The 24,250-nt window shown below is 44.6% G+C and overlaps 1 protein-coding gene across 3 annotated transcripts in view; it reads right to left on the bottom strand.

Moving 5' to 3' along the window:
- The window catches only part of PROSER3 (proline and serine rich 3), a 32,087-nt gene extending 9,463 nt beyond the window's left edge, over positions 1-22,624 (bottom strand). For all 3 annotated transcript variants that reach the window (XM_054999422.1, XM_054999424.1, XM_054999423.1), the window contains exons 1-6: positions 22,591-22,624; positions 17,078-17,127; positions 3,759-3,873; positions 2,167-2,281; positions 1,511-1,809; positions 1,070-1,251 (exon numbers count right to left, since the gene is read on the bottom strand). In XM_054999422.1, the coding sequence (XP_054855397.1) occupies positions 1,070-1,251; positions 1,511-1,809; positions 2,167-2,281; positions 3,759-3,769 (607 nt within the window). In that variant the 5' untranslated portion in view covers positions 3,770-3,873; positions 17,078-17,127; positions 22,591-22,624. The remainder of the gene's footprint in view (positions 1-1,069; positions 1,252-1,510; positions 1,810-2,166; positions 2,282-3,758; positions 3,874-17,077; positions 17,128-22,590) is intronic.
- Positions 22,625-24,250: the final 1,626 nt, after the last annotated feature.

The following is a 24,250-nucleotide window of genomic DNA, read 5'->3' as shown; positions in this document are numbered from 1 at the left end:
AGGAAGCTAAACTTTGCACCCACTATCACATCCTACACTTTTCCTGTGACCCTACAAAAGCTGTAGCATACACAAAGCCCTTTGAACACCACAGGACATAAATTCGTGTTCCTGGCTCGGAAGTAAAGATGCCCAGTTTATGGAAATGCATCTATGGCCGCTGTTTCCAATATTCTTATCAGCAGCTTGTCACATGAGCAGAATGTACAGTGGTATTTAAACTGGCACAAAGAAAGATCTACTTTTTTCCCAGACTGGCAAGGAGCTGTCTGGGTCATGGGGGTTTTGTCGAGTGTATTATTTGCCATTAATTGCTCTAACACTTCAGATCGCTCCTTCTCTTTTTGAAGCAGGGTGATCAGTTTGATCATTTAAAACCCTTTTGAATATTTTAAGGGTGTTTCTGATCTAAGATTGATTTGTGGTTTAGCACTCTGATCTCAGATTGAACGCTTTGAACGACTCCACTGAAGTCAAATACCATTCCGTTATTAAGATGGTACATCAAAGTACTGCATTTTGGATCCAAGAAACAGTTATGCTAGAAAAACCTGGTGAGGGTGGGAGGTTGGTGTAACATTTCTCGCAACCCGGAATGTTTATTTGCAGAAGAATCCTGCTGTACTGTGCACACCAGAATATCGATCCAACTCCAGGAAAATCTTCTGGCCTTGTATGGACTCTGCTGTTTTCATAATGCCATTATGCATGGCCAATCATCATTAAATTAGGAGATAAGGGCTACCCAAAAGAGACTGCTTCCAATATAGGCAACTAGCTAAGGTCTGGGATTGCCACGAGAGAAGACAATATATTCCATACTCTCAGAGCTTTATGGGAGCAGCTCACAGATGGGATCTTGTATATTGTCCACTGGTGTTAAGAAATTTCACTTCCTGGGTCAGCAGGAAGGTTGTGGACAAAGACAAAATTCTATTTTTGCTACCCTGACCCAAGTCTGCAAACCTCTATACGACTCTTTCTTCATAAAGGAAGCAGCCTCGTGATAACGGCATCTCTGCGGCCACACAAGCAACCAAGGCCTTTTCCAAACCCATCTTGACTCAACCTGTCCTGACAAAGGTGTCCACGTCCTTCCTATTGGCGCCTGAAGATGCTGACATTTCCATCTTAGAGGTGTCGCCTTCAGGAGAGGATTGGCCAAACCACCAAAAGGGAGAAGAATGACTGTCGGGTCTCCAGCGCTCTCTACGGTTAGTGGGCTGCCCATAACGGAATCGCTCGATATACCTGCCAAAGGAAAGGAGGTGTCACATCACCTGCACAGACATATGTAGGGCTTTCATCCCGTATGTAAGGCTCATCCTGAGCTGCCAAGAATATTCCAATGCAAAACACTGAGTGAAAACACCAGAGGTCTGACACATGGCACACTGATCAAGGCCACTGAATGAACTGGACTCCCACAAACAAGGTCTCAGAGACCTGGGATCCTGTCACCTGCCCCCTCCCCATCACCTAGAGGGAACCTCTGTTCTGAGGCGCTCACCTGGCAATAATTGATTCACTGTCTGAAAAAGAGTCCTGGAGCTTTGGGAAAGCCAGAGCCTTTGACCCCGATGTCTGCTCTGGGGGAAGTGCCTTTGGTCCCTCCGGGGTCAGGGAGGACGAGCTGCGCTCAGTCGAAGGCCATGATTCGTTGAAGGGGCTTGCGGAGTCTGAGTTTGGGGGGTTTGCCACCTGGCAACTGGAGTCAGGTAGGAAACTCGGAAGTGGGGGGCTCGAAGCTTTTGTATCCTCGGAAAAGGTGGGGTGATTCTTCTGCTGCAAACGAGATGGGCTCAGAGCCTAGAGGAAAGGGGGGAAAGTGAGCACCTTGCAAAGCCAACCAGGACACAACCACCTATCCCTACTGCTTCACAAACCCCACTTCTCTCCCTTGCCTAGCTCAGCCCAGCTCCCGAGGCAAGCTGGATGACGGGCGCCAGACGAGTGGGAAGCAGAGTTCACATGTGCATAATGGATAGCTGGATGCTCAGCATGCTCCTTCCAGGCTAGACTTCTAAATTCACCTTACCTCAAGATGATCGAATCACCACAGAACCAGGAGATCCAACTGGACCAGACTGAGTCCCGATGTTTCTGGCATGTTTGCTCTCTTAAGTGATCCCCTTCGCCCATCCCATCTCCTCTCCCCATTCTCACCGTGGATCTCTCTCGCTGGCTCAGTGGCTGTGCCTGGGAAGGGTGGTAATGGCTCTGGCTCTGGAAACTGGATGCCTCTAAGAAGGGGCTCCCCAGGTTGGAGAACACAGCTGTACTGTGGGCAAACAAGAAATCCTGGTTAACACCACCAGCTCCTGTCTTAGCCCCTAGGTCACCAAGAAAAAAAAAACCCAAACAAACAAGGAGATCCCTAACTCCCCCACCCTCCGTAAAGCTGATCCTTCTGCTTCATTTTCTAGACTACAAGAGCTCAACCAATTGTTTATAAAAAACATTTATACCCTTTCTTTTAGCACACTGCCCAACTAGGCAGGCATGTGAGCTCTCCAAGAACCAAGAAAAATATCTCTACAGAAAGGGATTATTAGCAATGATGTCTAGGAATGAAAATGAAATGCTCTGCTCAGCCAAGATAGGAAGATTCAGAGCGAAGTACAGTGGTGAGATGAAGCCAGTACTTTAGAGCTTAAGATATCGGGAGCTTTAGAGCTTAAGATATCAGGAGTGATCTTATATGAAATCAGATCATAAAGTCCACCTAACTCGGTATTCAACAGTAATAGCATTCCCAGGTCTGCCTTGCTGCTGTACAAAAACTTTTTTAAACCAAAAAATACGAATACTTGAATTTAAGGCCTTCCACCGTGGAAGTACGTTCTTCTCCCAACAGTAGGGAAACATAAGACTATAAAAAAATTAGAGGCTTCATTTTTATTTCTTACCACAAAAACAGCATCCCTTACTGGCTAACAGAAACAATGGAGTCATCTGCCCTCAATCTTGCCTTCTAGTAGCCATACACCAACCCACAAAAGGGACTGGGACTATTACCAGTGACAGTACTTGCAGGTCTGTTCACACTTGTGACATCCCAGAAGAAATGGATGAACATCGCATTTGGAGTAATTTACATCATGTTCATAAACAACATAGTGCTGTGTGTGAGTGTGCGTGTGCGTGCATGCATGCTTTCTCTCTTCTGGCTGGTTAACATTCTTCACTGCCACAGTCTATGACCATCAGGAAGAAGTGAAATGCAATTAAGAACACACAGATTCCTGAAGAGTGGATCCCTGTGCCCAAGTCCAAACTGTGATTCGGCGCATATGTCTTTGCCAGTGAATTGGCATGAACAAGCAGGGTACATATTCAGAGGGTTCTTGTTCACCCTGGTCTCACCCCTGAATAGAATTAAGAACCGTTCTACTAGTCACACTGAATGTGGGGGCTCGGGAGGGGATTCTAAATTGTATTGCTATGGATTATTGGATGGGACTATAATTTTGAATAACTCCATATCACAAAATAAAAAGCTCCCTGCATTTCACTAGGATAGAGTGAAATGTTGATGTAATCTCTCCACAGGCTGCTAGCTTAATAGGACACTTACAACTCCATGCAAAGTCTACTATCTCATTCTAAGTAATGTGTTACTGGCATCACACACAGAGGCAAACTACACTGCGTTCTACACACATTTCTGCTGGTTTCCTTCAAAGGGTCTCCCAAATTTTCTTCCACTGCACATGCAACATTCTTCGTAGCACTTGCCTGGCAAATGGCTTTCATACCTGGACTCCATCGTTCTCCCCCCGGTGCTCAGCTTTCCAGGGACACAGCCTTAACTGGGTTGTGGGTATCTAGCTGCCTCTTCCATGGGTGGCAGAAAGCTTCCTGAAGTCTGATCTGAACAAATAATTCCAAATAAATAATTTTGGTGTACGCTTACTTTTAATTTGGGGGGGAGGGTTTTCTTGATTCCTCTGGATAGCTTTGGAAATGAATGCCACTGGTTTGTGGTGTGCCACAGGGAGCGATACTCTCTCCATTATTATTTAATATCTATATGCGCCCCCTCGCCCAGCTGGTGCGGAGTTTCGGGCTTGGGTGTCACCAATACGCGGATGATACCCAGCTTTATCTGTTGTTGGACGGGCAGCCTGGATCGGCCCCTGATGCCCTGGAGCGTGCTTTTGAGGCTGTGGCTGGTTGGTTGAGACAAAGTCGGCTGAAATTGAATCCCACGAAGACGGAGGTCCTGTATGTGGGTCGTGGGGAGATGGCTTTGGGACCCCGGCTTCCTACACTTGATGGGGCAGCACTTACACTGGCCCCGAGGGTTAGGAGCCTGGGGGTGATTCTGGATTCCTCCTTGAAGATGGAGGACCAGATCACTGCAGTTGCCAGGTCTTCCTTTTATTATCTTCGGCAGGCCAGGCAGCTTGCCCCTTATTTGTCTCCCCGTGACATGACTACAGTGGTCCAAGCAATGGTCACCTCTAGGTTGGATTACTGTAACGCGCTCTACGCTGGGCTTCCCATGGGCCTGATCCGGCGGTTACAGCTGGTACAGAATGCAGCAGCGCGGGTCATTGCTGGAGCACCGGTGTGGGAGCATATTACACCGGTGCTACGCCAGCTGCATTGGCTGCCAGTGGAGTACCGAATCAGGTTCAAGGTTTTGGTGTTAACCTACAAAGCCCTACGCGGACTGGGACCGACGTATCTGAGGGACCGTCTCTCACCATATGAGCCCCGGAGGACTCTCCGCTCTGGCGGAAAACATCTTTTAAGTGTCCCTGGCCCTAGGGAGGCCCGCCTGGCGTCGACCAGGGCCAGGGCCTTTTCAGTCCTGGCCCCGACCTGGTGGAATGCTCTGTCTTGCGAGACAAGGGCCCGGCAAGATTTGCTTGCATTTCGCCGGGCCTGTAAGACAGAGCTATTCCGCCAGGCATATGGCTAACGCCGGGCAGTGCCCGCCCCCCCCCGTGAAGGGGGGGTTAAACCATCACCCCTATGCAAACACAGAGGCATGTATGAACCACTGGGCAGCATGAATTGTTATATTTAATGTTTTTAAATGTTTTTAAATGTATTATTTAATGTTTTTAAATGTTTTTAAACATGTTTGTATTTGTTATCCGCCCTGAGCCTGCGAAAGCAGGGAGGGCGGAATATAAATATAATAAATTAAATTAAATTAAATTAAATTAATATTTGGAGGAAGAGGAAAGCATGAAGAATACAGCCAGAAGGAGCAAGATGACAAAGACTTTTATGAAAGACCTCTCCTGGAAACTCCAAAACACTCTCCCAGTTCCCAGATTTTTTCCCCCTCAGAATATTTGCTTTAAAAAGTTAAGACGCCTGATGTCACGCCCAACATTATAATCTCTAGTCTAGGGTCCCACGTCTCTATTAAAAGTGAAAACTCGCGTCGACCAGCAAAGAGCCCAGGTAGGCTAAATTTAAAGGACAAAAGAACCTAAATAGGAATTGTAGGCACCTGCACGGGAAGTCATACTTTTCCAATGCTCTCCTACATGATCATGAGGAAGAGCAATGCATTTAGACACAAGTCCATCCAGTGATAGGACATTTGGCTTCAACGGAGGGATATGCAGAAGGAGTTATTCATACCATGTCCTGCTAAATTCTCCCCTGGATCTGTTCTGAATGTAGGACTCCATAGCCAATCAGCTCCTTGGAATGTCCAGGTGAGCAGCACACTGCATTTCCTCCCAGCTGAGGACATCTGCCCCTGCCTTTCTGCATAATATTTGCCACTGTTGTGGGGGGGGCAGGGGGGACACAGCCAGAAACCACTGCGCTTGGGCCATCAGCAGTGGTAACATTTGATGCCATTGAGAACACCTGGTATCCCAAAGAGATGGCCTAAAGAAAAAACTTGCCTGTGTCTGATATAGCAAGCTTCACAGACCAGCAAGATGCTCAGTAGGTAACCTCCCCAGTGCCCAGGTATATTTCAGAGAGTTCCCTCGCTATCAGAATTCCTGGCTACCGTTCCACTGATTTTTGTTAACTGTGAACTCCTCTGAGGACCATGACAGTTTAAACGCAGTATACAAACACTAATAAAAGTAAACTTGGCTGTTGCTTCCCTGCCAAGATGACCTGGGAAACAGCCACAAAGCTCTCAGCAATTAATAACATTTAAAGGCTCCCATCACTGTGGGGTAGGACTATCCTCTCGTATGGACTGGGAACCAACTCTACAGCAGGCTGGTTAATCCAGCCCAGGGAAATTTCTGCTTTTTTACATCCACTAGCACACAGGCAATTCCAAAAGAGTGACACACTTGGAAGGAGTCGGGTTTGAAGGTTCTAGAGCAGTTAAGCGATTGTTTTCTGGGATTTCCATCGTCTTTGCAACAGCCACAGCTTTAGATCCTGCACAGAACTGGGGAGGAAATTTCCACCACGCTTGTTTTTCCGGCTTGCAGTTGCTGAGGCAACGGTTTTTGTTTTTTCTTGTGAAAGCGTCCCATTCACTGACCCTGCCGTACCATGTTGTAATGAACAGCCTGAATCCCTTTTGCTCGGGAGGAATTTCATGGCTCCCAGTAACGTCTGATCAATTCATATTACAGCGTTTATCTGTGTGGCTCTCCCGGCACTCACTGGCAGAAGGGATTCAAAGAGAGTTCTTTTTTCTCCACCCAGAGCAGAGCTTTGATTGGTTTGGCTTGAAATGCCCTTAAAGCTGTCTCTGGAGAAGCCAAGACCACACTGCGGTCAGATTTGTGTGAAAAATGCTGCAGCAACTCCGGAGACAAGGCAGCTCGCTAAAGGCTCAATTCACCCAGCTATTCGGCAAGAATATTCTTCTGCTGTGTGCGAGATCTCTTGCTCATCTTCCAACATGGCAGGCCTGGGGCTTCTGGCTGCAAAATGGAGTCAGATGGAGAACTGCTCAACAGCATCGTGTCTCTAGCCAGAGCAAATTAATTCTTACTTATTTAGGCCCATGTTATCAGACATAGAAGAGAGAAAGCAGCATGACACAGCCCGATTTCGTCAGATCTCAGAAGCTAAACAGGCCAGTACTTGGGTGGGAGACAGCAACGACGACTGTGCCGAGAAAGACAAACCACCTCTGCTTCTCACTTGCCTTGAAAACCCTTTGCCGGGGTTGCCAGAAGTCAGTTGTGACCTGGTGGCACATATTAGGCACAGCTGCATTGCATGCGAGGATGAAATGAAACCTAAACCAAGTACAAAAGTTTCTTCCTAGTGGATCCATGACCGCTGGCAGAGAAGACACAGCTCCTTGCTATAAATGCACCTCTAAAGGACAGCGGGGCGGATCCTACATCACATTTCCAGAGTGCAACGTTTGCACCCCAAAATGCCCCCTGAAATCCTGCTCCTGGGGGAAAGGGTAACCACACAGGAGTAAGATTTTGAGGGCCATTTCAAGTTGCTTCAAAAGGGGAGGGGAGCCCAAAAAAGTCACATTGCATAGGCGGAAGTCCTTGCGTTCATGGAAAAGTGGCACTGCATCCCCTCCAGTGCCAGCATGGTGTAGTGGTTACGTTTCTGGCAAGGGTTCCAGCCCCCACTCAGCCATAACACTTGGTAGATGACTTTGGGCCACTTTCTCTCTCTCTCTCTCTGCTTAGCCTGTTTGGAGGACAGGAGAACTGTGTACACCTCCTTCAATGCTTCACTGAAGGGCAGGATTTAAAAAAAATACGATTAAGCAGCCTTTTATGCAATCTGCTGTGACAATTTGACAGGGTGCTGCTTCTATCCAGTCATGACTAGGCTGTTATCCCACCTTTCCCCCAAGGAACTCAAGGCAGCATAGATGGGGCTTTGCTCCCTCCAATCTTATCTTCCCAACAAGTCTGTGAGACAGGTTAGGCTGAGAGACAGTAACTGGCTCCAGGTCACCCAACAAGCTTTGTGACTGAATGAAGGTTTGAACCCAACTCTTTCCAGTCAAAGTCCAGGACTCTAGTCACTAAACTCACACTTGTAGCCAATGCATCAGATCTCACTAATGGCCATCCACAACCCAAGGGGGAAGTGAATTGAATCCACTTCCTTGAGATTTGTGCCACTGCCAAATCTGACATGCCATTTAAAGCCACCCGATCCTCTCCCCGTCATGGTCCTGGAGAGGATAAAAGGCTTCCTGGCAGGCACATTACCTCCTTCTTCCTTCTTCAGTTTGCTCATTTAGCATGAAGCTGTCTCTTCTCTCTTGCTCTCTTTTTACTTCCCCAACCCAGTCAATAGGGAGAATACAGGAAACTGCAGGAGTGATTTAAGAAGTTTTCTCTCTTGTCTATCTCTGGAACTCAGTGGCTGCTCATTCCTTCTTCGAAAAAATGCTACGGAGAAGAAAAGATACCCAGTGTTTGCATTAACCCTGGGTTGCCAAGAATGTATGTTAACACACTTGGGACACGGTATGGCTATTGTGCCAGTCTTACTCAATATGAGATATGGATATACTAGAAGCCCCTAGCAAAAAACGTCCTATACCATTTCCTGCATCATTCTGGAAGATGGAGCAGGATGTTGCAAACAAAACATTTTTTTGCAATGTGGTTGTGGCTGATGCACAAGCCTATGGAAGAACGAACTTTCTCCGGCTACAGGCACACTGCTTTCTGACAGCATGCAGTCCGACTTAGATTTCCAAACCAAAGAATCAAACATCCTGACTCTCCTCAGTGGAATGGGAAAAGATTTTCCCACACTAGAAAACGGTGAATGAGTTATTTCTACCGCGCAAAACCTGGGGTTGGCATTTAAGCGAACCACTGGCAAGTATGTAAAGCATTACTGGACCAGCAATGAACTGAAAGAATTGTGCTAATTACAGGCAACTGCTAGGAGATTCCAGAGGGCAAACCTTCCCAGAAGCTTTTCCAAAGTATCATGCCAGATAACAGCAAGATCTCTCCTCTCCCCCAATAAATGGCACAGACAAGAAAAAGCCAGGCTATGTGGGGGTGGGCTCTGTAGAGAGAAGAGGGAATGAGGGAAAAAGCAGGCCCGATCTAACTCACAGAGTATGGTAAGCAGGAGATACCTGCTCCTAAAATAAATAACATGCAACTGTGCAACCAGGGAGCCAGAAATTCTCCTGCTAGATGCAACATTCTCCACACACACCCCAAGAAAAACAGGCTGACACTTTTGAAGAATGTCCTTGACATCATAGAATATGTGACCCTAGCAAAAATATGATTGTGATATCTCCAAACAGAGGGCAGAGATTGGTGGAGGGGGAAATCAAAATGGCTTTGGTGGAAATGATTTAACTTGCCTCTTCTAGAAGGGCATGACTTACACTTAATAAACATTTTTAAGGGGGGGGAGCAACTGCATTCTCCTAAAAAAACACTGAATCCAGAATGCTCATGGGAAAGCTAGAAATCCTTTCATACACCTAAGCAAAAATATGTAGCAAAAAAATGTAGATGGCATTACTGCCACACATGATGTCTTCCTCTGATTGAGAAAAAGTAGAATTGCTTTCTAAACCAATATGGAAGGGAACTCTCCAACATGCTAATGTCAGCAGATAAGGAAGCTGTTTGTTTAGCCTGGGGGGTATATGCTGATTGAAACGTCTTTGGAATAAATTCTTGAGGCAAAAATCCTTATTGCTATCTCCTTACTCACTTTTTCCCAAGGGCAAAACCTGAAATGAACTCTCACACTGTGCCAAAGATCCCAATGTCATGATGAAAAGGAGAAGCATTTCTAGGATTAGATACAAAAAAAGGATATTGCCAAATTCAGTACATCCAGGGTTCCTGCACAGTTGAATAATTGTCAAATAAAAGGAAGAATTGTGCCAGAGATGCAACATAACTTACCACTCTTCTCCAATGAGGGGAGAAGCACCTGCCAAAATCTCCCATCTACTGCTTAAAAAGTACATAGCTCCTAGACTTTGGAAATGCTAATTTAGGTTCCAGAATCACTTATACAGGTGAGGTTTCCACCCGATGTTCAACAGCATGGGGAAAAAATTTGAGACAGGCAAAGATGTCAGTCATACTAATGCAAAGGATAGCATCAGACCGGGAGAAGGGGGAAGGGGCTTTTAAAATGAAGAATGAGACAAGAGATTCTATTCATCCTGAGCCGGAGGAATAGGATGGCATATCTAAATTTAATAACAGGCTTTCAATGTGAAGTGGGTACGGCACAAAGCGAAGAACTCAAAATGGAGATCATCCAGCTGAGCTCTGAAAACCAAGCCACGGACTTGCTAAACTTAACTGGAAAAAAGCCAGATGCCTAAATATTTACATTTATTTACTTCCTTTATACTTCACCTTCATCAAACTAAACTGGCATATTGTGCCACATTTGGGAAAGCACATGTAAAAGGAGTCAATAAGAGGTAGACCACACCCTGAGTGGAAAAGTTCAAAGGGAAATTTATTGGATGGTTATTTTTTTTTAAAAGCCCAGTTATCTGTTAACCACATGATAAGGGAAGTTAAAACAGCAAAACATAGCAAGCAATAGCTTAGAGTATACAAACAGAAACCAAGCAAAACTAAAGGGTTAAACGCATGGGTGAACACAACAGACATCAGCTGGTGCTTAAATGATAATGTGAGCATTGGGTATATTTGAATGGTGAGGGGGGTTCCATAACCAGAATGCCACCACAAAAAAGACGCTTTTTCTGGAAGAGACTCAACAGATGATCTTAACTTGTAGGAAAGGCCATGCGGGAGAAAATGACATTTAATATATTTTCTAGATCCAGGCCATTTTGGTATTTATAGGTCAACATTGACTCAACAACAGCACGATAAATTATGCTTTTTCACAACTGAATAAATATAATCCCTGTGGCTAGTCACTGCCTATTTGGATGCCATATTCTAGATCCGCTGAAGTTTCTTGACAGTCTTCACAGCCCCACACAGATTTTGTATTACAGTAATCAAGCTGGGATGTAATCGTAGTATGGTAAGCAGCAGCAAGATCATTTCTGTCCAAAAGGAGACACTGCGTTTATGGAGAAAGAGAGACAACCACATACACCATTCTCAACTCCTTGGAGGAAGGCGGAGATCAAAGTATCAAAGATTAGTGTGAGAGATTAGGCAGCAGGCTAGTCAAAGCAGCTAAAAAGCACTGCGGCAGATAACCAGCCAAGCATCTATCTGCAAAGCTGAATCCAGAATCACTCCCAAGATGCAAATATGATCTTAAAGAAGACGTCCAGAACAAGATACGTTTTACCAAACTGGGCTAAGTAGTCACTTGTTACTGTCTGCATTTCGGATGCTTTCGTAGAATCCAGGAACAGCAACGTTTATGATGATTTCAAACATAGATCTCTTCCACATTAGGTGTGCCAAGTCAATATATTTAGCAACCATACAGAGATTCTGTTGATTCCTCCAAGTCTAAACAACAGACTGTAGGACTGAGAACAGTAACAGTGGCACAGTCCAACACTACAGGTCCCTCTGTGATCTTTACATAAAACAAAGACACCCACACAGGCTCCCCATTAGTTCCCCCACAGTTCTAACTTCGTGCTAAATTGTACAACAATGCCACAGCAACTTGCAGAGTCTAGATGTAGCGCAAGAAGGAAGGAAACAGACCAGGCAAGATCACAGGGATGTAGTCGGTACTACCTATAGCTGGTCAACAGGTCCGACATGCAAGGTTATTTATCCAAACACGTTTTTGTGGCACAGAAATGGAAAAGGAGGAACCTGCCCCATCTTCAAGTGGGTAGAGTTTTAAACATAAGGCCCCGAAATGGATTTTGGGACACGTTCAAGGCAGAACAGAGCAGATTAATATCTGCCACAAAAGACCCAGCATTGCACAAAAAGCAGCTAGACTTGATGCACAGCTGACAGAAGCAAAGATTTAAATATCTTAATTACGCTGTTTCATAGAACGGAAACTTCTCTCTGGCCCCTAAATATCATCTCTTTTCCTGCATCAGGCTCAACAGTCACAGAAGACCTTTCCTGAAGGTGTTTTTTTTACCATCACAGCAATTAACAAAACACAGAAGCACATCATTTATAATCGAACAGGGCACGGGGTTGGATCCAGTCAGCTTTTCCCCTGGGACTCGTTCCATGGAGAGCCGTTGTAGCATAGCGGTTAAGTGATTGGGCTATGAATCAGCATTCTGCTGCTTCGAATCCCACTACTAACCAGGAGCTCAGCAGGTGGCCTTGGGTAAGCCATTCCTCTCAACCGCAGCTGTATTGTGGGGATAATAACAACACTGACTATTCACTACTCTGAGTGGGGCACTAATCTGTCTAAAAGACCATATATAAGCACACAGTTGTGCCTGATTTACCATGTATGGCTTGATCTGCTTAAGGGCCAATAGCTGCTGCAGCATAGTGGTTAAGTGGTTGGGCTGTAAATGAGCACTCTGCTGGTTTGAATCCCACCCATCCATCCCTCTGTAAATTTTGACAACGGGGGCGCATAATGCTCAGCAGGGGGCCTTGGGCAAGCCACTCCCCTTCGCCCCAGCTTCCCAGCTGTATTGTGGGGATAATAATGAACTACACTACTTTGTTCACCACTCTGAGTGAGGCACTAATCTGTCTATAAGAGCGATATATAAGTACAGTTATTATTATTATTATTATTTCCCTCATAATTCAGCTCCTGTCACACAGGGCTTTAGCCAAGCATGTCCTGTGATCCCTAGGCATAGCTTTTCTGGTGGTCAAAGGGGATCCCCTACTTCCTTGTTTACCCATGGAAGAACTAGTGGGATCCAATCCTCTGAACATAACACTGGCTACTACAAATCTGCCTGGTATTCAGAAACGGTTCCAATTACCACAATTTCTGTGATAGTGGGGATCTTGCTTCTTTAGTAGAGAACGTTAGCTTCCATTCCTTCTCTAAGACCCACAGACACATCCTGCATTTCCACAGGGCAGGCTTTGATAAACTAGGGGCCCACTGACCACATCATCCTGAGAGAAGGCAGGGGGGCGGGTATTGATTATTCTCACTCAGTTGCTGAGCACTGCAAGAAACCCATCAGAGGGCTCCATGCTCAGAGCTGGTAACTTGCCACCAAAGGGTTAAGGCTGCCCTGATGGCCTTCAGCTTGGTTTCAAAGTGGTGCCTTTTAGGTTGGCAGGTCTGAAGAATGTTACTGTGGCTGGCCACATAAAAGCAGACTGGCTTTGCATTTTAATATGGCGGCACAAAGAAGGGAAAAATCTCCAGGCCTGATGGGATTAAATAAATGGCTTGTGGTTTACTTTATGGCACCTGCTCAGGGTTGAATCACTCTGCTCTGAATGTAGATGTTCTTGTCTGTTTTCTGGCTTGTCCTGCCTTTTTGGAATCCTGCGCTCAAGTTGTCAACATTTATAGAGGGGTGGATGGGTGGGAACATCTCAGCATTTTCAGAATTTTTTTCCTCCCTTGTATGATCTTTCCAGGTGAAACATATACCAGTTTACTCCAAAAAAACAACAGATTTGGAATTCAGAGGTTTTGTTTCGCAGAAAGTTTTCTGCATGGTTTAGTTCTCTGTTCTTTTTGTGCAATTCCAAGGAAATGTCTTAGATGCTGGAAAAGCTTGTTCTATTAACCAGAAATCTGCATTTCTTTTTAAATGACCAATGTACATTTGTAACCTTTAAAATGGTCAACTTTGCCATGATTGCAGCAAAATTAAGCGCCGTATGTTCAGAGTGAGGTCAGGTAAGCAAAATACGATTCATTTCTGAAGTAATAGGGATTTTAGTAATAGGGATTTGGGAGGCGGGGGTGAGGCTTTTTTGTAAAACTGATTATTATGGTCTTCTGGCTAAATGCTATTGTCTACAGTTCTTCAGTTGCACAAAGCATAAAACTTGGTTTCAATACAATCAGAAACTTCTTTGGCAAGAAAGAAAAGTGCATTGTAGATTTCTAGAAATCTACAGCTCATGAAATACTGCTTTCATGGATATAAGCACAAAATGCTCTTGTGTTGTGTGGAACTGAACTTTTTCCTATGGCTGGTAACATCTCCTAGCCAAACCCTGCAAGGGAAAGGTTCTCTTTAGGCCAAAGAACCTCAGCACAGCACCTTTTCCCAGCTCCCTGCTTTCAGGGTCACTATCCTGAGTTCCCAGAGCAGCAGTTCATCTGCCTGCCCATTTGAGGGCAAGGGGGAGGCAGATGGCACACAACTGCATGACGACTGGGGAGTTGGGTGGGGAGACCTTACTCTACCAGTCTGTTTTGTAGCTTTTCAACAACACCAGAGCTCCCTTGGGTAGCCAGCCTTACAGCTCAAAAGCTGTCTTTAGCACAGAAGTCAGCCCCTGTTGGTTGCCAGTCCTGCACAGTACAGCACTGCAGCCTCTGGCTGAGACACGTTCAAGCAAAAGAAGAGAAAGTTGCGGGCTCTATCCACACATGTTCAGTTCTGACAGTCAAAGCAGTGAAATGGAGCCCAGCATCCAGGAAGCCACCTCCCAGATTCAGATACAGCCAGATTCCCAGTTCTTGTCCCAGGGCTTCCACACGCACCCCAGTCCAGAGATCCATCCTAAGAAGCATCAGCAAAAGACCACATCAAGCAATTTATTTCAGTCTGCACATACAAAGTGTTAATCAAAATTCAAAGACACTGCCACAGGTTGTAACTTCACACAGGATACAAACACAGCTCTCGGAGCACACCTATGGCCATTCTAAGTTCTTCAGTGACTCCATAAGGAGACGGTTTGCCCGGCCAAGCATGGCCAGTCTCTCTCCCTTTCTCAAAGATCAGAGCATAATGGTTCTGGTGGAAATCCTGTATACTTCTGAATTTTACATACAAATGTCATGGACCCTTTTTGCATTTTGATCACCTTGTTGACAATGGTTTCCCTTCTGCTAACAGAGAAGTGACTTCCTGTATCTGAGGAAGTTGGTGCTAGCCCACAAAAGCTTATGCCTATCTTATAATCTGCCTGCCTTTAACAAGCCACAAGGCTCTTTTTTGCGCTGCTCCGACATGGCCTTCCTGCCTTGGGAGAGGATGCAGTTCAAACTCTCGACAACAGGGCCCAGCCTGTCCTTCTGTATGGGAAAAGGCAGAACCACTCCCTATCCTCTCTCTCTTGGGCTTCGCTCCCAGGACACTCCCTGCTTCTGCAGGTGTAGCTGCAGCTGCCTCTCTTTACTTACAGTAAAGCTGGCGCTGTTCCCAGTAGCTACCAGTTGCCAAGATACTTCAAAATGGCAAGTGGGATTATCATTCCTGAGTGTGCTTCATTCCACTCGAGGCAGGTCAGCCCAGAACCAGCAGCTCAGATGCCACAACAGCTGTGTACTTATTCATTTGCAAAAAAATTATATCCCACCTTTTGGCCCAATCAGGGTCACCGAGGTAGCTAAGAGGACGTTATAAAACACAAAATCAGCTAAAAACCAAAATAAAGCATGTATTTTAAAGAACAGAAATCAAAAACATAGGACAGGAAGGGGAAAGGCCACGCAATACCAAAAAAAGTCTTCAACTGCCAGCAGAAGAGAGATGGAAGGGGACAAATGTATACGAGAGGAGAGGGTTTCGCTATATTGGGACCGCAACCAAGAAGGCATTCTCCCGGGTCGTCATATACCTAGAACACAGAAGGCGAGAGATACCTGAAGCAGGACCTCAGAAGATGATCGTAGTGGTTGGGTAGGCTAGTATGGGATTAGGTGGTCTTTTGGGTATGCTGCTCCCAAGCCCTATAGGGCTTTGAAGATCAGCACTAGCACCTTGAATTAGGCTGGAAACAAATATAGTGTGCATTCTACTGCCTGAGAATTCATAGAATAGCTATCCCTGTTATTTCCTTCCTGTGGAAGATTTAGTAACTGCCTTGGGAATAAGACTACAAAAGCTACTGGTCCACTTGATGACACACTCCTGTGCTAAATGCCTGTGCCTCACTGACAGCCTCATGAGAAATCAGAAATTCCAATTGACAAACCTTCTTGCTTGCAGGGAGGAAATTCTTACTTGATGCCGAAAGTCTATTTCCATGCCTGATCCAGGCAGTTCTTTACTCTCAGAAGGATAGAAGTGTTTACCTGGAGTTTCAGCTTCCATCTCAGTGCCAAATATCCTGGAACTACTATTACTGAATTTTCAAATGGCAACAAATTCGAATTTAACACATCGCTACAGCCAGGGAAGACAGCAATTCCAGGTCCACTTACCCAAATGTAAATCTAACTGTAATCAGTGATGTCTGAGTAATGAGCACAGGCTGTAAGACTACCTGTGGAACCTTCCAGAAAAGTTTTACCAGCAAGGTGGTATTGGAAAGGCCCCTTGGTTCACTGACAATGGCTGCCACACCATCCTAAGAACTTTGACATACGCCTGGACATGCTAATTGTTTAACTCACCATCACAGAAGCTCTGGAAGTTAATCATTAGCAACTACCAAGACTGCGCACTTCTTTTAACTATACCGACCATATTCAAATTAGCACACCCCAAGGTCCATTTTCAATATAGCATTTGATTGTTAGCCAGTTCAGACTACATTAAGACATCCATAGAGCAAAAAAGCACAAGCAGCCAGGATATAAAAATTGCCTGGGTATATACCAGGGATTGACATAATGCCTTGGAAACATTTGCAGTCACAAATTCACACTTTAGCAACCTGGAGAGCTAGAAGTGTGCTCTTTTATCTGTTTTTTGAAAAGGAGAGATTCACAGAGTTTTTAAAGTAGAACTTACAATTTCTGCTGCAGCCTGGGGATATTAATTGCCCGCCTCTCAATTCAACAATGGATCAGAAAGAATCTACACCGTACACAAAATGAGGCAGTCGAACTGTGAACTGTACCACTTCAGAATCCAGGTATGTGTGAGGAGATCATATTTACAAATTCTCTCCCAAGCCCCAAAACCTCTGTGAACATAGCAAACTAGTAAATGTTTAGCACAGCCCTGTGCCTGAGTGTGTCAGTTCTCTACAAGCATGAGGTGGAGATTTTTTCCACGGGAGTGTGGGAGGGAACTTTTAAAAATATAGTACCACACCACCTCCAACTTGCAATGCTACAGTACAGAACTGTGCCTCTGTATATTGGTTATATCAGGTCTTACCAGTAGTGTCTTGCTCTCTCTAAACGAGGAGTGATGGGGTCAGGATTCATCTGCAAGAGAGCGTGATGCCATTATGTCAAAACGAGATTGGTAAGGCTACGTCACCCGCGTAAATACACGTTTATTTATTTATTTATATAATAATCTACTCTCCCTGCAAGCAGGATCAGAGCGGATGACAACATAATAAATATAAATAATAAAAACATACAATAAAAACACTAATATCATCATACAAATACTATATAAAACAAATTAGAGCAGCACACAATGCATCCCACATCTCAGCTCTCTTTAGGATCCATGGGGCAGGGTGGAAAAGAGCTAATTATTACAGGGTCGGGGTACACACACCCCCACACACACACTGGCAGGAAGCCAGGTGGGTGATCCGCCAGCCTCAACCACCATAAGCCTGGTGGAGCATCTCCATCTTACAGGCTCGGCAAAACAACAACAACTCCTGCTGAGACCAGGCCTCCACAGAGAGTTCCACCAGATCGGTGCCATGGCTGAAAAAGCCCTGGCCCTGGCTGTGGCAAGGCAAACCTCCTTGGGGCCAGGCACCACCAGTAGCTGTTTATCTGCTGACTGGAGCAACCTCCAGGAAATATAGGGTGAAAGATGGTCCCGCAGGTATGTCAGTCCCAGTCTGTTAAGGGCTTTAAAGGTTAAGACCACATACACACACCGTTTGTTGGATGAAGCTATAGCTTTAAAATCTCTGCACACCTTCTTCCCACCACCTCATTCCCCCCCCCCCCCCGCCTAAGGCTCTTCAGAGAAGGCAGCAGGAGACAAACATGACATTATTAGTAGAAAAACTATTCCTGGGAAGTGCCTGTGCTATTACAAAGCAACTGCCAGACATGTCGGATTAGGATCAGTGAGACCCACACTCCGCCATGGGAGTTCAGTAGGTGACCTTGGGCTAGTCGTGTTCTCTCTTTCAGTCTAACCTACCTCACAGGGTTATTGTGAGGGTAAAATGGAGAAGGGAAAACCATGTATACTAATCCCTGGAGGAAAGGAAGGCATAAAAGCGTCTCAGACAGATTAACAGAATAAAGTCATCTAGTAATACTGTCCACAGGATAGAAACAAGCTGTAGAAAGATCTAGTGGTGATGGCATTCGTGAAGTTCAAGCAGGCAGAAGCATGTCAATTCCAAAAGCTGTTTGTAGGTGAACTGACCCTAAAGCAGGTTGAAATACAGCCGTTTGAGCATCAACAAAAGGCAAACATAAACCAGGGGGCCAGATTTTGCAACATCAAGCTTTCTGCTACCAACACTGCTGAAACTATATACTGATACTAAACATAAGTGTTAAAGGCTCAATAATAGCCTTACTTAGCACACTGGCTAAGTAAGAAAATAGCTGTTGATGAGCTGGGTGTAGGAAGAGGCTCCAAAGGAAAAATTAACACATTCTAGAAACTCATTTAAAATAGATCACAGGCTAGAAGGTGGCGGGGGGGGGGGGGGGTAAGGATTTTTCAGAAGCAGCTGCAAAATGCTGTTACCTAATGTTACAGAATTACCTTCACCGAACAATAAGCTCAAACCATTTGGTCATTACGCTAGTGAAAGAACACACACAGGGTCACTTCAAACACTTGTGAAGTAAATGTATTAAAAAAAAACCAGTGTGAGTGCAAGAAACCAGTTTGCAGACATGTGCATCATGCAGATATGCTTGTCAAAAATCCAAATTGTTGCAGGTATTCTCAGAGGCAAACCCACATCTGCTGCAAGGTGATACATATAGTGCCCTACACGTGTCTAACCTTTCATCCTATCCATATTTTAAAAATCTAGCACAAATTGAAGCTCCAGCACTGCTTATATGGACACACAGCACAATCCATTCCATTCTAGGAGGAGAAAAGTGGGATAATTTCCAACATGAGCGAGAATCCAAAACCAAAAGAAACCCTACACCTGTGCTTCTGTAAATAAATACCCCTTGTCTGCAGAATCATTGGTGATTGTAGCTGAAGAAAGCAGAGCTGCCGTCCCTTACCAGTCAATATCCAAATACGTGGCTATGATGTTTATGTGAAGAGATTTTGGTTGTCAGCCTGTATGTAGCAGGGATCCTGTGTATTTTAATAAGTTTTAATGGTTGTTTTTATGTCTTTGTATGTATTTTAGCTCCAGTTTTAGTTGTTTTGGGTTTGGCGGTTGATTTGAATAGTTTTAAAATGTGGTTTTTATAATGTGTGTTTTAATTTGTTAGCCACCTTGGCAGCCCTTGCAAGGTCAGAAAGGCAGGATATAAATTTTGTAAAATAAATAAATAAAATATCCCTAGAACAGGCAAAAATTCAATTGGTGAAGCCAGTGTCACTGCCTTTCTCCTCAGCCAGGAGAAGGGTAAGCTGCGCCATTTCTGCCTTTCATGCAGTTGATATAGAAAGAGGAGCCCTGCCATGAAAGAAAAGAATTGGCAGCTCAAGGGGAAAAAATCAGCTTTGGAACAAGCTCACTCTAAAACTCCATCCAAAAATAAAGAATTCAAAATGGAGTGGAAAGAAGGAAAAACATATGCTACCACAAAAAGAACTAGGCTGTGAATCACAGGAGAGTGGGAGGTTGCGGCAGGTAGTTATATTTGTTTATTACATTTATAATATTTTCCTTTCTCCCAAAGAGTTCAAGGCAATTAATAGTTCTCCCCTCCTCTGGTTTATTCCCCCCACCCCACCCAAGAAGCCTGCAAGATAGGTTAGGCTAACAGAATAACGGGTGCAAGATCACCCTACGAGTTGCATGATGAGCAGGGATTTGAATCTGGGTTTCCTCCTTGTCTGAAATTCTAGTCACTGTGCCACACCAGGTGTTAAATTTTTTTTAGCAGCACTGGCATGCTAAATTGAGCCTCAAAAAACTAGAAACAGAGAAACAAAATGGTTCAAAGAGAAGCTTTGATAAGGTATAGGGACTGTAGACTATACTACCATGCACTATCTGTTATTGTAAGTATATTCCTACTGGGTTGCTTCAGTGTTGTTTAATTTATGTCAAATTGCTTATGTTTCAACATCATTTCAGCTCTGTATAAGATTTCTGCTCGTTTTCAAATTTCTGCCACCTGTACCCTACTGTATTCTTTATCAAATGTCCCAGCTGTTGATTGTCTTGAATTACACTGTGTAATTCACCTTGAGTGTCATTGAGAAAGGCAGACATATAATGTAAGTAAATCACATACATACACATCCAAATATAGGAAAGAAAGTTAAAGTAAAATTTCCCTCTTTATTACTTTAATTTTTATCCTGAGCCATCTCTAGAGGTCAGAGCAGGTACAATTAATACTATGAGCTATGCATTAAGGTCCCACACTTAAAAAAAAAATTCTTGACCTCAGCCAGGGAAAGCTGGGCAAAAATAAGACAAATTTTGCAATTGCTTCCCAAAAGGACCTGAGCAAGTCATATAAGCAGAATTGCCAAATTCTAATCCAACTCTGGGTTGCAAAATTATCAGGGGGAAAAAAGGCCAACCTGTCCCTGTGCATTTTATAACAACTTGATTTGTAGCAACTAGTAGATTATAGTATTCCTACCTAGGCTGCAAAAAGCTTCATCTGCCAATTTCAAGCTGCCATTAAAAGCATAAGCCAGTTTTAAAAAATTGACCCATACCAGTTTAACTCTGAATAGATAGGAAGAGGAGTTGATGAGGGAATCAGTGAAGGAGCAGTCATAATGGTTGCATTTTGGATCATACCTCAGAGTGATAACCTGTATCACTGAGATTGGAGGGAAGGGGCTTTAACAGCAAGATCACATAACCAGAAATGCAGCATGATTCGCCATGTTCAAATAGCCAACAGATAGAGTAATTTAACAGCTTTAAAAAAGCCCAAGCTATAAATTTCAGCTATGAACTGGAAGGTAGCCTTAAGTCAAATGATCATCTTTCAGCCTCCCACCTCTAACAACCGCACAACGGCAGAATACTACTACTGACTTAATATAGCAGGTTTGAAACATACTACATAAATGCAGGGATAATTAATGTAGCAGGTCTGATCTTCAGGCCGGCATCCTGTTTCTCTGGGATCTTTGTAGGAGACAGCTCAGGGTGCAAGACAAGCTTTTTACAGGATAGAAAAGCATCAGGTGACATTTCACCTTATCACTGCATCCTCAGAAAAGTTTCTTCTGCTGAGCCATTTCTTATACAGACACAGGAGGCCCAGGCAGGAGCACACTCACACATTCAAGTGGGGCTGAAGTGTGATAGCTCTGTCTTTCTGGCACATGCTTAGAAAGGAGTGGGGTTTTTTAATTGTGCTGGTAAACTGCACTCATTTAGAATAAAGTGGTTGGTCTAGATTATTATGGGCAAGGAGAGCCAGGATGCTAGCCTTCAGCCAGAAAGACTTATCTTCAAACAACTGCTCAGTTTATGGGTGACCTTTAGCAAGTTATTTGCTTTCATAAGAACATCCATGGTGGGACAGACAAGAGGCCCATCTAGTTTCCCACCATGGCAGCCTCAGGGAAATCCACAAAGCAGCCATGTAAGCAACATTGTTTCCCATCTCCAAGTAACAGGTGTTTCCGGATACGCTGCCTCTGAACAAGAAAGTTCTATTTAGCTATCATTGCTTTAAAAAATGCTCATATGGTGCCAGTGTGGTGCAGTGATTAGTGTCAGACTAGAGAAGCCCCAGTTCAAATCTCCTGTGGTATGAAGCTCAGGGGGTTAACCTCAGGCCCGTCATTCCCTCTCAGCCTAAACCTACCTTGCAGGGTTCTTGTGAAGATGAAACAAGAAAGGGGGATATGAAGAGTTCTCTCTTTAGCCTTCACTTCCTTCAGAAGGCAGATAACAATGGCAAAGGCAAGCATGGCTATGGAAACCAGAGCTCTTCAGAAGACAGGTGGGATTAACAAATGTGAGACCCACCACTAAGCATGTGAGATATGGATAGGGAAGAGCTGAGTTCAAATCCCTGCTCTGCTATGAAGCTCACTGAACTCAGCCTACCTGAAAAGGTTGTTGTGAGGATAAAAAGAGGGCATGAATGCCACCCTGGGCTAGGCTACCTCCCAGAGCTGTTGTGATGATAAAAATGGAGGACACGAGTTTCACGCACGCAGCTCTGACCTCCTTGGAAAAAAGACAGAGCTGGTCACATAGATTCTCCTCAAGCTCAACTGCTAAAATCCACTTGGCATCCACATCAACATTATTGTTTAATGCCCATTCTAGATTCATCTGAATTTCAGCACGTTCACAACATCTCCTTGGGTTGCCAGCTCCAGACTGGGAATTTCCTGCAGATTTGGGGAGGGCAGAGCCTGGAAAGGGTGGGCTTTGGGGGGTGGAGGGACCTAAGAGGGGTATAATGCCATGGAGTCCACCCTCCAAAAGTGCCATTTTGTCTGCAGATCGGTGACATTTCCATGAGATCGCCAGCCACTAACTGGACACACAACCTCTCTGTCAGCGGCGGGGCGCGGCCTACCCGAACCCCTTACCGACCCAAACTTACCGCCGTTACGGTCACTTAGCAACCAAAAGAGGAAGTCGCTGTTCGCGCAGGGGATCTCGGGAAAACAGCTGTTGGTTATTTTTCTTCCCCTTCCGCCTGCCCCATATTACTACAATTCCCATCAAACACCGCGCATGGCACGTTAGCGTCGTTAGTAGGCGTTTCCTGAAGGCCTTGAGAATGCCTCGGTGGGCCAAGGTGAACTACAAATACCGTCATGCCTTGCGCTGCATCTTTCAAAAATAATCCCTTCAGTTAAAGAGAAAGAGGAGTTCCCGAAATAAAGATCAGAAATGCGACTTTTTACACCAGATTTTAGGGGCTCTGAAAAATAACAAGGAACCACACAAGAAAGGGACAGAAATAGCTTTAAGCAATAGCTGCTAATTCAAGGTTGGGGCTTTTAAGGGCAGTGAGGTAACCATATTCTAGTTCAGAGAGCTGTCAATGTCACCTCTTTAAAGCAGGGCTGCTGTGCTTGTAAAAATTGGAAAGGAATGTGCCCCCTGCCCGGTTAGTTTAGGTTGCCAGCAGGCCTGAGGGGAAATGTCCTGTCTGTTGAACACAGGCTCAATGCATAGAAACAGGCATGAAACAGCCAACTGAAGTTTTTAATGACATGGAATTAAAAAAAATAACATCTTAAATGTATGCAAATTTGCATTTATATACCCCATTACATTGTTTATTGAAATGTTTTTGAAAATGACTGTACTGACTCACATGTGTAATCTGCCTTAAGTCTCAATGAGAAAGGCAGACCATAAATAATAAGTGCTCTTATATATCACTCTTCTAGACAGCTTAGTGCCCACTCAGAGAGGTGGGGCGTTATAACATAAATAAATACATAAATAAATATTAACAGAACAAAATATTTCTTCTCCAGGCAGCTGGCAACCATGCAAGCCAGTCACATCATAGCCCCTGGCAGGAGCACACTGAGAGCGAGATCTCCTGTTTCAGACAGTTTCCTATCATTACAGCTGTCATATTCTGCTGGGAAACATCAGACCAGAGGGTGAAACCACATACCTGCTACATATGTTGTCTGAGTGGTTCTGCAACTGTAAGGATGCAAAAACGCCACACTAGCAAAGGAAAGCAGGCACTTATATACTGATCTAGATTTGTGGATGATACTAAATCAGGGAAATTGCAAGAGTAAAACATTCAAAAAGTATACTGAGCAACAGAATTAATTAAAAGTAAGATAAAGATCAAAAAGTAAACTGAACAACAGAATCAGTTAAAAGCAGGGCTTTTTTTCAGCTGGAACGCGGTGGAACAGAGTTCTGGCATCTCTTGAAAATGGTCACATGGCCAATGGCCCTGCAGCCTGATCTCCAGACAGAGGGGAGTTTAGATTTCCCTCTGGAGGGCAATCTAAACTCCCCTCTGTCTGGAGATTGGGGGCGGGGCCACCGGCCATGTGACCATTTCACCAAAGGTGATTTAAACTTTTAAAAACTCCCCCGTTGTTCCAGCTAACTCAAAGCGATGTCATTGTGCGGTCCTGGGAGCATGCATGCACTTTGTGCGCACACATGTGGTACTAGGGGCACCACTTCCCACCAGGAGTTGCCCCCTGTGCTGGCAACCCACAGAAAAAAAGCCCTGGTTAAAAGTAAAATAAATATGAAAAATGTTATATGCCATC

This window comes from Eublepharis macularius, chromosome 15, assembly GCF_028583425.1.
Source record: "Eublepharis macularius isolate TG4126 chromosome 15, MPM_Emac_v1.0, whole genome shotgun sequence".
NCBI lineage: Eukaryota > Metazoa > Chordata > Lepidosauria > Squamata > Eublepharidae > Eublepharis > Eublepharis macularius.
Note: the sequence above shows the minus strand (reverse complement) of the source record. Positions and strands in the feature narration are given on the sequence as shown.